This window comes from Zosterops lateralis (assembly GCF_965231275.1).
Source record: "Zosterops lateralis genome assembly, chromosome: 8".
NCBI lineage: Eukaryota > Metazoa > Chordata > Aves > Passeriformes > Zosteropidae > Zosterops > Zosterops lateralis.
This window is the reverse complement of record NC_139768.1, coordinates 4,667,814-4,685,041: the sequence shown is the minus strand read 5'-3', so window position 1 is coordinate 4,685,041 and position 17,228 is coordinate 4,667,814. Positions and strand designations below refer to the sequence as shown.

Below are 17,228 nucleotides of genomic sequence, written 5' to 3'. Positions count from 1 at the left end.
TTTTCCAGACAGGCTTGGAGAAGCTTGGACAAGTACTGTAATGAGTTGTGGCTCAGGTAGCTGATAGCAACCTTTGATTTTGTTCATGTAACTGTAAGGCAGCGAACTGAGGTGGTATTTCATGTGTACACGTGAAATCGTAAAATTCAAAAATGCCATGACATTCTTTAAAGAAAAAAAAAGGTGCCTCAGTTTGTGTGTCTTCAAATTTTTCAGCAGACATCTGTGTGCTTGTATATGTATTTGTTTTCAGTACGCCCTTCTCCATGTGTGCTGATGTTCAATTAAAATGCAGATAATGTGTCCCAGCTTGTAAGATGGATCACTGCTGAAGTAGTGTCATGTCTAGGCTAGTTTATCTCTTGATAAATACCTCTGCTGTCCACTGAGAGATTAAACTTCATGCCTACCGAGGTCTGTTTGGGGGTCCTACAGGCAGATAAGACTGTGCAACTGGCTTTTAATAAAATATATCAATTTACATTTGCTAAAGGACCTTTGGATGGCATTTGCTATTGAGAAGGTGGCAGTGGCATAATCAAAAGATAATACTTTGCATGTGAAACTGGCTCTTCTTCATAAGTGTTATAATTTATTGACAGGAATGCTTTATTGAGCCCTCTTGTATCTAGAGCATGGAGGTGAGGAGCTTGAGCTGCTGTTCTAAGACCTCATTTAGTTGTTTAGCAGAAAACATTTTTTTCCCCCTGAGTCTAATCCAGCAGGAGCCATGAAGGAACATTATCAGCCAAGTACAGAAATCTCCAGCAGTTTGGGTGTGTGGGATGTACGTGGATCTGTGCTCTGGGGTCTGTCTCATTGTGAGAGCTGTGTAATGAAGGTTCCCACCATTGGGAACCCTCTTCCCCTCAAGGGAGTTGAGTATGGACAGTGGTGGGAATTGTTTGACTGAAGAGGTGTTGAGTCATGTACCAGAAGTGGTGAACAGCTTCTCTAGCCAGACAACTCTCTGAAAAATTTGCTCTCTCTTATGTGTATGGAGAGAGTGGAGTTCTGTCAGGAACAGTGTTCTGAATAACAAACCACTCAGTGCCACTGAAGAGATTTCATGAGGGAGAGGTTTCTGTGCAAGACTGGGATCTTGCTTGTGCTACCATGAAGTTCGGTGTAAATAGGGCGTTTGGGTATACATTTCTGTGCCCACTCATTGTTCATGAACTCCAAACACTACTCTCAGCCATAATTTTTATTTTCTAGATTTTTAAGTCACAGGAAGGTTTAATTTGCGTTAAATTACACTGTTTGTTAAGAGATGGACCAAAAGACTGCAGGCTGTGCTGTGTTTTTCCAGAAGTAACAAGTAGTTTGTTCAGCTATAGATACTTGAATGAACACAATTTTTCTAGAAGGCAGGAACTGTGCAGCCCATTGCTCTGAAGATTAGGCTTATTCCATATACGTTTGGTTGTGCATCTGGATATTTGTCATTCTTACAGTCTGGGCTGAGCTGTGGATCCCAGTCCCTCCTGCCCTGTCCTCTTGGCCATTGCAAGGGCTCATGAAATAGATCTGCTGGTTGGAGGAGAATCCAAAATGTACCTGTTGCCTTTATTTTCAATCCAGAAATCCAGATTCTTTAGGACACACATTTTGTGCTATTTTTGGCCATGTAATACTCTGCTGTATCTGATTCATTTAATATTTATGGGAGGTATTTTCTCCTAGAGGAAGATTAGGAAGAATCCCCATGCCCTTGTCCTTGCAAAAGCCGGGCTGTCATTGTTATTTGGATTATTATTATTTTATCTCACAGCGTGCTCAGGGGTCTCTTGCAAGCAGCTCTGTTCAATTCTTCAGGTGGTGGAAGTATAGTTCAGTGATCTTTATTGTCCTTTTTGTCTTGCAGATCGAGGGATTTTAATGGCTTTCAGGTAGAAGAAAGTGGAGACAATCAAAATGAATTCTATGGACAGGCACATACAGCAGACCAATGACCGGCTGCAGTGCATAAAACAGGTAAGCTGAAGGTGGAAGTCATTACTGCTAAATGAGGGCTGGGTGTTGTGTGGCAGGTGTTGCATTTTACAGGTACCTGTTGCTTAATGAGTGTCCTTGCCCTTCAGAGGGAAGGAATGAGACACTGTAATCTCATTGAAGAGAGTATCTGCAGCGAGAGCTGGTGTATTAACCTCAAAAGCCAAACTTTCCCTTACAACTTTCTGAGAAATCTTCAGCCTGGAGACTGAACAAATGTGTCTCAGCTGGAAGCAGAGTGGTGCTTGTCCTGCCAGCTCAGCCCCGGAGGGTCACAGCGGGCGGCCGTCATTCTAGTGCTCTGAGCACAGTAATCCACAATTCCAATGGGCCAGTTTTGATCTTAATCCAGTGGCTGACCTGAGACCTGCGCTGCCTGGAGACTCAGAACTTGGATGGCTGGCACGCCTCCAAGTGCTCAGAGTGCTGCTTAATCAGTTTGCATGGAGATTGTAAAAACTTCTGTTTGCGAGGTAAAATTTTCAGAAGCATCTGTTTGTGAAGATGAAGGGCTCTTCACATGCCACTGCCTTTCAGTGAATTATGTCTCATTTACAGATTTCCCCACTGTAACTGTGCTTGCAAATGCTTTTATAACAGAGTGGAACTACAATGGCAGGGATGCAGGGACTGTCTTTCCCTGCTTTACCCTTCTCAGTGAACTTTGCTCTCTAGGGTTGCAGGCAGTGTGTATTCTCCCCTCATGTATGTTCTTATCCTCATGCAACAATCCTAACAGAATTTTCATAGCAATGGTCCTTTTAGAGGAGGTGAGCAAGGGTTTTTTTATGAATGTTTTTTTATATTGATATTTCCTGTGTTTATCTCTAAATCAATGAATGCATGCAGCAAACAGGTGCATAAATGCAAGTTGCACAGAGGTATTTTGAAGATCCCATCTGAATCCAGAAGATGAGCTCCAAAGTTCATCTCTTCAGACTGGTTAAAATTTTCTGAATTGGAAACACAGGAACTCATTCCTTCATGAAATAATGTTCCCAAATACTTTTTCCACTGTTGTCTGAGCAGTTTTATTTGTCAGATCAGGTGACAGCAGAGTCCTGCTACTTTAGTTTTTTATTTGTATTAGCTAAGTTAAAAACCTGCCTGCCTACTTGTGCCCTAGGACATATGCATATTGCTTCTTGAGACAGCACAGCATTTCTCTGTTGATAGATTTGTGTTGTAGACACAGGCACCCTAAATCAAAGGAACTGATAAAAGATAAGCATGAGGGTAGTACTGGATGAGTAGCTCTGCATTTTTAAATTTATTTCCTTAGCTACAACTTCCTCAAGAGAAGCAGCAAGGGGAAGTGCTGGTCTGTCTCTGATGAGCAGCAATAGGACACAGAGGCTGTGCAATGAGGCTGTGTCAGAGGAAATTCAGACTTAGGAAAAAGCTCTTCACTCAGAGGGTGATCAGTCACTAGAACAGCTACCTATGGAAGTGGTCACAATACCAAGCCTGTCAGAGTTCAAGGAACATCCAGAGGATGCTCTTAGTCATATGATTTAATTTTAGGTAGTCCTGTGAGGAGCAGGAAGTTGGACTTATTAATATTTAGAGGTCCCTTCCAATTTGATATATTATTTGATTCTATAAGAATGTGTTCTCTTCCTTCAGCTCTCCATCATTACATTGTTATAGCTTTGCCTAGATATTAGTGGAAGTTTGTATTTTCTAGAATGTGTTGTAATGCAGAAATATGTGGGGTTTTGCAAGTCTGACCATGCTTTGGGTGATACAGCTCAGATTACAGCTCACACCTAAACCAGATGATTTTTCTCTCCATATTTCCTTTATGAGAGAGGGTTTCAGAATGAATCAAACAAAGCTAGTTCATAGGTCAAGGAGCAGAAATAGGAATCTTTTTCTGCAGAATTGCTGGTTGTAATCCAGCCTCACTCTGTGGTGTCTCTCCCTTTCATCATCTGCAGTGAAAGTTAATGCATCTAATGGTCCGTCAGAGGCCTGAGGAAAATATGAATTTGAGGATTTCATCCCAGTTCCTTATGAACAACTATCTGGTTCAGAAAAAAACATGCCCTTGACTGGTACAAATTGGTGTCCTTTCTGGCCATCCTAGCCCATAGGAAGAAGAATGAGGGATAAATTGCAGAACAATTTAACCTTCTGGCTGTAAGAACAGACCTTTACATCAAGTGGAGACAAATGGAGGATGTTGCTCAGCTCCTTTTTCTAGAGCTGTCGGTTTCTGTACATAATTTATATTATTTTAATTAGATAAGAGAATATCAAATTGCACTTCTTAAAGTTTTAAAGAGATAATTTTGCCTATGTAATGGGTACTCTGTCAGTTAAAACCACTAACTTCATTTATACTTAGTGCTGTTTTGCATATGCAGCTTGGATATTTCTTCGATGATGAAGGCCAGGGGGAAGGGAGGAAGGTCAGGCTGCCCAGAATTTGCATAACATCCTCTGTTTCCTTTGATCCTGGAACAAAGCTTGGGGTTTTAGCTAGACCAGGAGCATGCTTGTGTCAGAGCTCAAAGGATGCTTGAAAAGGAGCTATCCTGCTTGGGAATGCTTCTGAATTCGTGGTTCCCCCATTCTGTTTTAGAAGAGAAGAAGAAAACTCTTGTTTTCAACTCATGACAAACTGTAGTTGACTAAGACAAGACAGTGGCTGAACACCAAAAATATGTCTCGGAAAGATTTTTTTTTTTTTTTTTTTTTTTTTTTTTTTTTTTTTAATTGTTTTGTTGAAGAAAGTAGCATCAAAAGTGCTGTTTGCTTTTTTCGTAATTCCAGAATCTTGTGTAGTTATCTTTGCCAGAGAGAGAGAGAGAGAAAGAGACAGAAACTAACAGCCTTTTTGGAAGACACTCAACTCTCTGTCACAGGGTCATAAATTTCCAGCTTGAGGACATTTGCCTTGTTCTTTGAGACAGGCCATTAGCTGACTAATACTAGAAAGAGTAATTTCCAGTTCACCCATTGAGTACTGGACCTCACACTGCTCTGTGCATGTTGAGTTTGGCCACATCAGTGTATCTTCACCTATTCTGGGGATTAACTGCAGGGTCAGACAAAAATGTGTCTGCCTTTTCTTCCTGGTCTCGCCTGTTATCCTCTTTTCCCAGACTGTGAGCAGACAGTGCTGCTATTCTCCTGAGCACACACGGGCTTTTGGGGTGGTTAACACAGCAGTTGGTGTGGAAGGTGCACTGCAACAAGAGGGGAGGAAAAGCATCTTTCCTTGGCGCCCAGCATCTGCAGGTTTTATAACCCTGCTGGCAGCCAGTGGCTCCTGCAGCCAGACTGAGAGCTGTCTGCTGCCCTCCTTGCCCCTCACTCCAGCCCCTGAGAAATGCTATAAATGGTAATCCCTGTGCCTCTTTAACTAGATCAGGTTTCAGCACAGGGTCAGGACAGGCTTCTTTTTTTCCCAGCTCTGTGACTTGTGAGACACCCACAATATCCTTGCTGACTTCTGTTCCAGGATCAAGGTTGTGTTTTGCCTTCATCTTTTTTAGTGCTTTAAAGCTACAAACCAAAAACTTGTATATGATCAGCTAGTTAGGAAATGAAGTGTGTGTTAAGAAGTGTTTCAGAATAGATGAAAGGGCAAACTGAAGAGGTGGCTGTGTATTTATGCTTAAAAAAACTCCAGACTTCTGTGGAAGGTTGGAACAGCTTGTGTGGTCTCTTTGTAGCTGATTCCCTTAGTATTTGTAAGTGTGTGTGCTTTAAAATCAAACATGTTTTTTTTTGATGTACAGTGGAAAAAGCCAAAGTAACAGGCTTTCCTTAACACGTGCAATTAGTTTGTCATGACACAGGAGGCTCTTCAGGGTACACTGGAGGAAGCTGGATGATGTTCAGGGCACAGGTTTTTTTTCTGTAGGTCTTTGTCCATACAAACAAAACCACAAAATTACTTCTGTGCAGACCAAAGGTCTGATAGCCCCTGAGAATTCCCTGCCATATTTGAGGCTGCAGTAATAATCTGTTTATCTGCTGGAGGCTCGTGGCTCAAGTGGCTTTGACACAATGTACACCATGAAGCAGTGGGGCAGCAGGGGCTGGTTCAGGAGGGCACAGAGCTGAATTTGGGAGTTTCTTTACTGCCTGCTGCCCGGGCACAGCCTCCTAAAGGAGCCAGCTTGGCTCCTGCTGCATAGAAAATCCCAGTAAAGCATTCTTCATAGCAGTCCAGAGATGTGGCTTTAACCAGACACTGCCCATTACTTTTGTTAGGTGATGGAAGCAAATGCCAGGGAAAATCAATGGGTTGGGTGACATCTCTCTACTCTTACTCTAATGGGTTTACTTGAAAAACCTTGGGCTGTTATAAATCTAGGAACTTCTACCTTTTGTGTCTCTGCTGTCAGTCAGTTTGGTAAGGCTTCTGTATCTTTCTTATGAAATTCTTGATGGGGAAAAAAACATTTCTATATTTAAATTAAGAGGAAGCTGCCCCTTTCAGAAAGGGTGTGTGACATCTCCTCGCTGTGCTGAGTACAGTTGTTAGGCTCTGTACCAAAGCTGTTCTGAAATGATAGTAACAGGCTAAGCTGAGGTGTGAAAAGGCTCTCTGGTGTCAAAAGTATTAGATCATGGTGGGAGCAGAGAAGGTTGTTTCTGCTGCTTGTGTCATGATCCATCAGGGCACATTGAGCAGGATCATCAAATGATGCTGGATCCCCACGTAACTGCAGACACACACACGTCACACAGCTGATTTCTAGAAACTGATTAGCATTTCTCCCCTCTTTCCTTCCAGAAGGCTTGCTGAATTGCTGCCTAGCAATGCTTTTTACTGCCTACCCAGCCATTCAGAGAGATATGCTAAAAGTTGTAATTGCTGTGTGTTTGTGTTGATATTTTCTTGCTCAAATTGGAAACAAGCAAGCCCATTTCTTTCATCATTCAGCAGCTAGGTTTTTGGTAACTTGCAATTCAAGGGAAAATAGAATTCTTTGTATATTTACATAACTGTTTTTAAGTGCTGAAGTGTTTGAACTAATTCTTCTGCTCTTCAGTGTTATTGTTGCAGACTCATGTAAATGCTAAGCAGTCCTAAACATGTCATTTTTTAGTATATTTTGGACTGGTTACCAAGAACTGGTATGAAATTACTGCTGAAAAGATTTTAATAAAAGATAAAATGCTTCCCATACATTTTTTTCATTTGCATATGCTTACAAAACTGTCCATAGTAGTTTCATGAAAATTTCATTCTTGAAGAACATTGAAAATTAGAAGTATTTTAACAAAAAGTGTATTTATTTTGAATATACTTCTTCTGGTATTCTGTGCAAGTAAGTGTTCCAGGGGTTTTAGCAGCTAAATATGAAATAACAAGGCTGAAGGGGAAAAATTCCTTTTCCTTAAAAAGACATTTGATGGACCTCAAGTGTTACAATTTATTGGTTGAATGGTCCATCAGTGTTCTGTTAGTAGCTACATTTTTTTCATATCTTTTTTTTCTGAGCCTATAGTCACAAGTTCCTTGTCTGCTTTTGTGCTCAGTCTGTTGGAATATTCCTCTGCTAGACTTAAGTATGTTTAGGAAAAACTGAGAGCAGACCAGCTTTCCTGGCTCCTCTAGTCCATTTAGAGACTTGTCAGTCAGCATTCCTGCATCCTGGTAGGGAAGCTGCAAGGGAAAGAGCAAGGAGACAATTTGCTAGAAGCACTTCTGGTGGGAAGGGGAGAGAGCACCTTGTTGTTGTGTGCAGTATTTGGCTGGTTTGTTTATCTGACAGGATTCCAGTGGGTGGACTATAACTCACTCATGTTATGATGCAGATTGGTAAAGTTGTGGCAGCTTCACTTTGCCCATTCCCAGTTGTGCTGCTTTACTGCAGCACCTGTCCTTGAGGGCTGGGGTGTTATTACTCTTAATATTAGTTGTGTTAGTATTCTGAGTATTTCCATTTTGAAATGGCAAATGCGCATTTTCAACTCACACAGAAAACCTCCAGTACCCATAGGATTTAGTATAATTTTATTCTTTTCTGTGCAACAAATTTACCTGGCCTGCTGTTTAAAATTTTGTAATTGAAAAACTGTCTGGAGAAGCTTTTTTCCTTTTGATTTGCAAATATCTCAGTAATGCCTTGCTGGTTGGTAGGACCTGTGAGAATAGGTCGGGTGGATTTTACATCTTCCACAGTGGTATCAGTTTGTGTAGTCATCATTTTAAGTAATCATCTTGAGATTTTATCTCTGCATAGATTAAGAGATTAAAATAATGAAGATTAAATCAGTTGATTAAAAGTGCTATAAAAAGCTCAATAAGTAAGTAAATTACTCAAATGAGTAAAAAAAATTAATTGCAGAACAAAATATGTCCAACAAATGTGCTGCTGTTCAATAGGATTTACTAAAGACTATTGGTTATCTTTCAAAATCAGTGAATTTAGTCTCCTGAAATTTAGAAAATTAATAAATTTTTCTATTTTAATTAAAATTTTAAAGTTGATTCAGTAATAAATCAGAGGAATTGGTGCTTTTTTCCGCCCTTGCCATCCACTCGCTTTATACTTTTAGATGGTGTTACTTCTTTTTAAAGAATGCATTATTGACAGTAACCTTCCAGTAAAGGGATAATGTAATACTTCTTTAATGTCCGTAAACGACTTGATAAGGTGAGAACTGCATAAAAGAAAACAACTCAACCAAACTTTTCTTAATGCTGTGATATGTACCTCAAAGTATGAAATGGTTCACAACACAGAAATATTTATGTAGACACCCCATTTTGCCTCATTCCTTCACCTAATCTTCTACTCAAACACATTATGAAAGTAGATTTATTTTATTTTTTGTCAAGACAGCAGGTAAGTCTAGAACAAATAAGCCTAAGGAAGGTACAAAGACTGCACCAGCAACCAAGAGATGAGCATAAAAACTCTGCCATTAGTTCTGCCTCATTTCTATCTTCAGTCAGATCTGATCAGAGCCTTTAGACCCTCAAGTCACAGTTTCCTCCTGAGCAGGAGGAGGTGGGGTGGCACAGTAAGGTATGACTAAAGAAGTTTAATTTACTGCATGTTCTCTTACTTAACATAAAGTTTTATGAAAGTAAATGATGAATATACTACAGTTACGTAGATTGAAAGGAGTGGAGCAGGAAGACAATGTTGCAGTTCTGATCAGCAGAGTTAGGGGATGATTCTTGTTCTAGCTCTTCTGGCTTCTATGTATAGCTCTTGAGGATCAGATATTAAATCCATTTCTTACACTTTAGTAAAACAAATGGACAAGCCAAGGTTGCAGTATCTTTCCTTTGCTCCAGCACAGGCTTAGAGGTGTGCAATCATCCTCATAGAAATCATGGTATAGGAGATCCAGGCAGCAGAGCAAGGCTGATCAATTACCAAGCATTCACCTTTTATCAAATCAGTACTGAATTATACACACACTTTATACTAAAAGTGTGTGAGAGAAGCATCTATGAAAATCTGCGTTAATATGGATTTTATTCCCTTACAGTTCATAACTGAACAACCTGGGGTGTTTTTGTTTTTTTTTTTCAGTTCAGTGATACTCATATTTTTTATTTGTTCTTTTTCTCATTTGTTTAGCATGTGATCTTGCCCGGTGTTTTCTTGATGTTAAAACATCTGATAAAGAGGTGCTGGTCATTGTTCAGCATTTGTTTTCTTTTGAAAAAGAAGCTGCAGTAGACAAAGGGGGAAAAGGTGACTCAGTTTGCTGTTTTTCATAAGTAGGAATGGCTAACATGGTTTTAATCTCTCTCTTAGTATATCTAGTGCCTCTCAGAATGTGAGCCTAATAAAATATTTATAAAGCCTCCGATGGAATGAGCCATGTAAGTGCAAGATAATTCTATTAATTAGGGATCTCTCAATCTCACAAACACTAATTTGGGAGGGTGGGGGATTATCTGTATATAAAGTGCACAGCTTGAGCCTTTTAACTTTTTGCTAAATAAAACAATCTTTGATATTGAAAGGGACTGTAGAGAATTGAACTATCTATACCCATATCCAGATAAACGAAAATCACACTCCCAAAAGGCAAAAAAGAGCTCAATATTCCCCTCTATCCTCATGAAAAAGACCATTTGTTTTGAATATTGATTGCAGATGAGTTTTTAATATACTGAGTATGGCTGCTTGTGGATAGGGCAAGCTCTGCATAATCACAGTTGACTGTTAAAAAAATAAAGATGGATGGAGAAACCACCTGTTTCAGGTTATGTCATTTTCTATGTTTCAAGTGTATTCTTGGGAAGTGTTGTCCTGTATTTCTGTACCTGATTTTTCTGGCAGCCAGAGGTGGATGGGGACCTGAAGTAGATGCCTTTGCATAGGAGAGGAGGCAGACTCATGGTTGGGGTCACTCAGAGAGCTTGCTCAGGGTTTAGAGCAGTAAAGGCTCTATCAATGCATTAAAGCAAATGGCTCTTGCTGATCTGGCACTTTTGGCACTGAGTGAGCTTTCAAATTTAGGTCTAGTAGCAGTGTACCTGTGCACTGAGTAACACACAGAAACCAGCTTGTCTCCCTTTGGTTGTGCTCTGTCCAGGGTGTCTGACCAGGAATCCCATTTACATTCTTAAGAGAGGTAGTTAGTTTTCATTTGGGAGCTGAATGCCCTTTGCCCCACATGCAGGAGCACAGTAATTCTGCTCCCAGGTTGCTGAAGTTGAAGGGCATGTAATCTCTGTTCGTTCTATCTGCTCTTTCTTTGTCCAGGTCCCTTCTTCCCTACTCCTCGCTTTGCTCCCCTTCAGCACAATAGTGCGTTTTCATTGCACATGTCTGGATGAAAATGAATGAAAATTTTCATTGCAGACATGTCTGGATGAGCATTAAGATGGACAAAAAATAATCTGAATTGCCTGGCAGAATCTGCCGAAGCATTTGGCCACCAAATCCCACCTCAAGGGTCAGAGTGAGATACACACCAGAGTTAGAAAAGTCCTCAAGTAGGCGTGGAGAAGTGAGTCAGCTCCTTCACCAGCCATTATCGCTCAGTTTAGCTCCAAAGGAATTCTGCACTTATAATTTTGAGTGTGCTTACTTTATATATATAAATTTTGATAGCTGCTTTTTGGTTTTCAGTATTAAATTCATGGATTTTACAACCATATGAGAATTTTAATTTCCATTGTTGTCAAGAAGGGCTTGAAAACCTGCATGCTTGCAGCTGAAAACAACAAGCAGGTCATGTGAATCTCAAAGTTGTACACAGGTACTTCAAATGCCACCACCACCTGCACACAAAATTCATGTCCTGCAGAGTATCTGGCTCATCATTTGGAAGAGATGGGCTTTGTCCTGGGTTTTATATGCCTTGAAATTCTGGGCCTGTTGGAAAGTTTTGAGAGCATAGAGATGAACCTGTTTAAACTTGGCTGAAATCTCAGAATTACCTCAAGAGTAAATACATACAGTATCAGAACAGTAAAAATCTGTGTTTCCTTTTGCCACCTCTCTTTGTATGCATTGCGTTTTATGGAGGATAATGAGGAATATTAATAACAAAATATTTATCAGCTTGAAATAATTTAAAGTACAGAGTTCGTTTTTTTTTAAAGGAGGGTGTTATGAAGCAGGAGGAATATTTATGCTGTGAACTTAACTGTGTCATCTTCTTACATTGATGATACAGCTCCACCTTTGGGAGAAGTTTTGCGATGCGTTTAATCCAAAGCTGCTGCTGAGAGCAGAGTCCTGGTACCTCCCCAGCCTTACCTTTTGCTCAGTGCTACTTTCTTTGAGTCAGGTCTAATGGATGTGTGGTCACATAAAGGATCTCACTGTGAGCAGTGACTGAAAGTCAGCATTTGGGAGGTCAGAACAGCAGGTGTGGTCTGAGGCACTGGAAGTGCTGGAAGTACATGTTCAGGCAAGGAAGCTCACAGAGACAACCTGCTGTAAGACTGAGCATTACCAAGAAATTGTATCTTTAAGACTTAGCTCAGTTTCAGACTAGTGTTGGTGTGCAAAATGATGTGCTGTAACATGTTCCCATTCCCATGGGCTCCTGAAGGGCCTCCCCTGGAGTGGCTCACACTGCTGCTGATGCTAAGGTTCAAGGACCTGCCATCCTGGATCCCAGTCCAGCTCCAGTTGTTAGTGTAGAATGAGGATAATTTCCCATGCAGGCAGGCATGTGTCCCCTTGTGCTGTGCAGGGGAGCAGGCAGGAAAAGGCAGAGGGAGGCAGAAGCCTTCTAGAGCTGGCACCCCCCAGTGCTTGTGGAACAGCAGCCCAGGCTTTCTGTCCTGCAGGAGAACAGCTGCCTCCTGGATTTGCTTTCCCCAACTGGTGGAACAGAACGTTTGCCAAGCATGCAGCCTTCTCCCATGGTGTGCAGGGAAGGGGTTAATTTCAGAGCGAAGAAAAGGCTACCTACATCTCTCTGTGTTTTCTTTTTCTGTGCACTGAAAAGCTCCCTGTGTTGCCAGTGTTTTGTGTCACTGATGTAAAATTCCCAGACTCGTTGATTAGTGAAGCTAGACAGTAGACAGGGTCCAAGTGGCTAACCATGTGAGAAATTCAGTGACTGTAGGCTACTGTTAATTAACCTAGAATCTACAACATGGCATAATGTCTGCGTGATAAGTTATATTATCTTCTGCAGTTCAATTAAATCAAGGAGTGAGACACAGAGCAGACGTAACTCGGCAAAACAAACAGACAACTTGAGTCAGCCTTCATAATTTGCTGCGACATCACGTAAATAAATGCAATAACTTGTTTAGCATAGTTAAGCAGTTTGCTGCTCAAAAACTTATTTGCATGACATCTCATTTTGAATAGGTTAAATTGTGGCAAATTAGGTCTCTGCCTTCAGTCTGATTTATTCCACAGAAAAGAGGAAAAAAAAAACCCTCCACCAGATATGTCATTTGTAAATTGAAATTCAACATTTGTTTTCTATAGCAGCAAACTGGAACATATGGATTTCATGTTTTAATTATTCACTTTCCATACCATTGCTGTCACGTTAGCATTTCTTCATGTGTGTGAGATAATATTAAACCTCTGTAAATTGTTCCTAATTTTGACTGATATTTTGCATTGCTTACTACACTGTTCTGTCTAAGGTACACGAGTGTACAAATGGGTTGTAGGTTTCTTTCTCTAAATAGAGAAGATAAGACCATCATCCTTACCATGTTTCAATGTGGGCAATTGGTTCCAGTCTCCAAAATCATATTCAATTTTGGGTTGCAGGAAGTGGTTTTCATCCACTTTAATATTGGTGAGATGACTGAGAGTACTCAATTGTGCTTTAGTATCATTCTAAATAATAAGATCTTTATTATATACACCTTTTTAACTCATAAGAATTCATATGTGGAGTGAAGCTTATTTTTGCGCCCATTGCGGATTTTTTTATTGTATATCAAAACTTTCTGATCGCTGTTTGATTGAAAGGGAGTAACAATTTCAAGTGATGGGTGTATTTTGAAATGTTGGGACCAAAAATTGCCACACCTCAGCTGTTGTATGTAACTCCAAGATTTTTGTTGCCCTCACTCCAGGAAATGACAGAGCAGTAAAACATGGGATGGGTAAAGCCAGTAAACCATGGAATGGGCACACAGACAGTTGTAGTGGAATTTGGTGAATTGGTTCCTACTGTACCTGCATCCCCTGCCTGTGTGTCCACACAAATTTACAAAGATGGTCTGTTCTTTAGGTAAATTGGAGCATTTAGGCCACAAGCAGCAGTAGATGTTCCCATCTTCCCTGGAATCCAGCTCAGATGTCAGCAGTCCTCAGTAAAGGGCTTTGCTGGTACAGTTCACTCTTCTTGGAGATAGTAAAACAAAGAACAAAACTTTTTTGCTGTTGTCTCTATTCCTCTACACCGGATTGTTAATTGAAGAGCTACATAGAACAAAAGATTCTGACTCTGAAACTCACTCTCCCTTTAGAGCATCACCTGGTGATCCATGCAATAATGGTATGCCTACATGCATCAAGTATTTCTGTGATTTCTGTTCCACTCAGGCTAAGGGAATATTAGATTTGGGGTGTTATAAATGATAAGACTGAAAATTTTCTTAATTTTTTCAATTATCAAAATTGTCATGTTTCGCTAATAGTCTTCTTAAAAGCAAATTATACTGAAAGCAATCTGGTAAATAACTGCTTCATTCAGTTCATTGGCTTTGTTCATTTTTGCTTCAGATTTTATTCATACAGAGGATTTATCCTCTCCACTTGCTGCAAACATGATTGCTTGCAGTCATGGTGCTGTTAGGTGGTCCTTCACTAGCAGCTTTGAAGATGTACCAAGATGTGTCATAACCAGATCTGGTTCATTGTCATTTTTTTCTGAACCAGCTACTAATGAGGTGGATTTTTTTTTTCTGCTTGTTTACAAGTAGCACAGTTTCAGACAAGACTCTTCAGACACATGCCTCGCTTCTTCAAAATGCTGCCAATAATTTCACTTGAAGAGGATGGAGCCATGCATGGAAAATGCTTCACAACAAAGCTGATGGATGGATCTGGCATAAGCTTTGTTTTGTACTTCTGTTCTTGGATCAAGAACTGAGAATATCTCTTTAATTTCCTGTTCGATGAATACAGTAGATGTAATATTCTTCTCAGGCAGGCTTTTTGTTGTGAGGAGTGAATGACATTGGGGCTTTTTGCTCCACGTACAGTGTTTAAGTTGTCAATAAATAAAAAACACAGTAGGCATTTGGAATGTTTTCTTATGTGACTGAGGGAAGGAATTGCACCTGCCTTCATGCTTTGGTTCATGCTGGATCTTCTGTTTGTTTTGCACAAAAGCAGCCTTGGCCTTTGTAATGCAAAAAAAGGGAGAAGAACCCAAATTTAAAATTATTTAGGAAGTCAGAAAGCTGTGAGAAACGTGTCCCAGACAGAACTGTGTGTGACATTGCAAGAAGTGTTTTATCTCATTCCATGAACTACTCAAATCCTCTCCACAGAGGCAGGGCCCACTGGAATTCTCACTTTTTCCTGTGTTTTGTTTGGGTTTTTTTAACTCTGTGATGGAACTAATGGAATTGCTTATCTTGCCCAGTGAGTTTCTAAACAAGTTTCAGTCAGGCAGTTGCATTTAAGAAGTCAGGATTTCAGTACCCCCTCTGTATTTAGGTGGGTTCTGATAGAGTCCCTTGGGGTCAGTCCTGATGCAGTGAAATAACTTGCTGGAGGGTTACAAAATAAACAGTAAAACTAAGTCATTGAGGTCACCCCTGCTTTGGCACAGGCAGGTAGAAGGAGCCCTTTTTTCTGTAGGAAAGTGCAAGTTTAATACATGTTGAAACTTTAGGAAAAAGAAATACTGTTTTCTGGTGGTGTTATGGTAAGTAGAAATTACCTTTATGTGGTGCTAAACTGAAAATTAGGCACATGGATAAGGTTGTGTGCCCTGCTTTTTGTCTGTGAGCCTATATCTATAAAAATTGTTCTCATTCAGGTACAGTGTCTGTTTCTCAGTGGGGAAATTTCATTGCAAGCTTTAGTAGAAGATGTGTGTAGCTGGCAAGCAGCAACACTGGTGAGAATAAATATTAGGTAGCTCTTACTTAGGGCTTTTGATTGGTGGATCTCAATTAATTATCCTTCCCACAAGAAGGGAAGGGTTACTAAAAACTGTTTCACCTAGAGAATTGCATATCTTTCAGAGAATTTTTCCTTACGTTGTTTCTGTGTGGAAGGGGATTTTGGTTTGGGTTATTTTTTCCCTTCTGAGGGATCTGTGACCCAAGTCCTATCAGTACAGTGGGTATTCAGTAGGGTGCAATTTGCTCACCAGCTCATGTGCCTCTCTTGCCTTCTGGAATCAGTCTGTTTGATATTAGCAGAGCTTACATGTGCTGTTGTGGAGAGGTTTGAAGCAACTTCTGTTTCCCCTGCAGATCAAAGGGGTGTGTGGAAGGAGCAGTATTCACTGAGAGATTTGGTGTCAGGCAGTCACTTCTCTGGAGGTTTGAGTGAAGCTTTCCAAAAGGCATCTTTTTCCCTTTTACTTGGAAGATTCATAACCCAAACTGCTGGCTCTATTATTGGATTTTTTTTTTTTTTCCATGAAGCCTTAAAATATGGCTTCTTACATGTACTTACTTGGATTCTTGCCTTTAGTCTGGATACACATGCATTTGACTCCTCCACCAATAATTATACAATCAGCCAGAGACATAATTCTTAAATGGAGCCTAAGTACAGCTCTCACTGGTTGGTAGTAGAAGCTCTACCCATGTTGGTAGAGCAGAGGTAGAAACCCACTTTGCACAATGCCTGTCTGCTTTTTCAAATTCTGCTATTGTTTTAAAAATCCCTGCCCTGCATGTCAGTCCTCTCTTGTTAAAACAAGGCCTCTGACCAAGAGCATTCGTTGAATAAGAATTATTTAATGTAACGTGATCCAAAAGCTCACAGACTGGGAACTCCTGAAAACCTGGCATGGGAGGAATTTATTTTTTTTTCCCCTTCATTTGTCATAAAGCTAATATATGCAGCTACTCAGGCGTGAGAGGATGAAGGGAGAAAAAATAGGTTGTGAACATTATAGTTCATCCAGATGCTTAGAAATGAGCAGTCACGTTTTCCCAAATTATGCAACTGATTTAAAAGTAATGATATATTTTAAAAATTATGCCCCTGAGATTTGTGCCTCCCGGATAAAACACTCATATCATTTTCATATTTTTCTCAGCAATTCCAAGAATTATAAAACCACTACTTAAAAAACCCCAACAATTCCTAAATACTTTCTTTTGGTTTTGTTTCTGGAGTTTTCACTGAAACATCTACCATCACCAGAACTGGAGAATTTAGTAGCAATATTACTGATGTAAATTGAATTTCTTCTTTGCTGTGCCATCCCTCTGCTCCTAAATGTTGGAGTACTTTGGCCATGCAGACAGTGAGGGATGACACTGTGAACAATAGTATTAGGTAAGTTTACTAACTGCCTCTAAAATCAGGACTTCCAGTTGTGTAGTAAAAAGGCAGAAATTAATGTGGTAGTCAAAAAAAAAAAAAAAAAAAATCCACTGCCCATGCAAATTTCAAAATAAAGTTTTGTGGGTTTTTTTTCTCTCTCAAAATCCTGCCACCCTCTCCAGGAGGGGTAGGGTTCCACTCTGAAATGTCTGCATGCCTTCTGTGCATGGAAAAGTATTTTCAGTGAAGAAATAATCATCCATTTGTTACAAGCAACAGAAATCAAGGCTCCTAGAAAGGATCAGACAGTGAGTGTGAGTCCCTGTCACTGGCATTTTCTGAATC

At 40.2% G+C, this 17,228-nt stretch overlaps 1 protein-coding gene across 6 annotated transcripts in view; it reads left to right on the top strand.

The window, feature by feature from the left end:
* The window catches only part of ZMIZ1 (zinc finger MIZ-type containing 1), a 285,149-nt gene that overhangs the window by 128,757 nt on the left and 139,164 nt on the right, over nt 1-17,228 (top strand). For all 6 annotated transcript variants that reach the window (XR_014590596.1, XM_083865867.1, XM_083865864.1 and 3 more), the window contains exon 3: nt 1,868-1,977. Coding sequence is in view for 5 of the 6 variants with exons in the window: in XM_083865867.1 (XP_083721993.1) it covers nt 1,918-1,977 (60 nt within the window). In the remaining variant the exon portion in view is untranslated. The remainder of the gene's footprint in view (nt 1-1,867; nt 1,978-17,228) is intronic.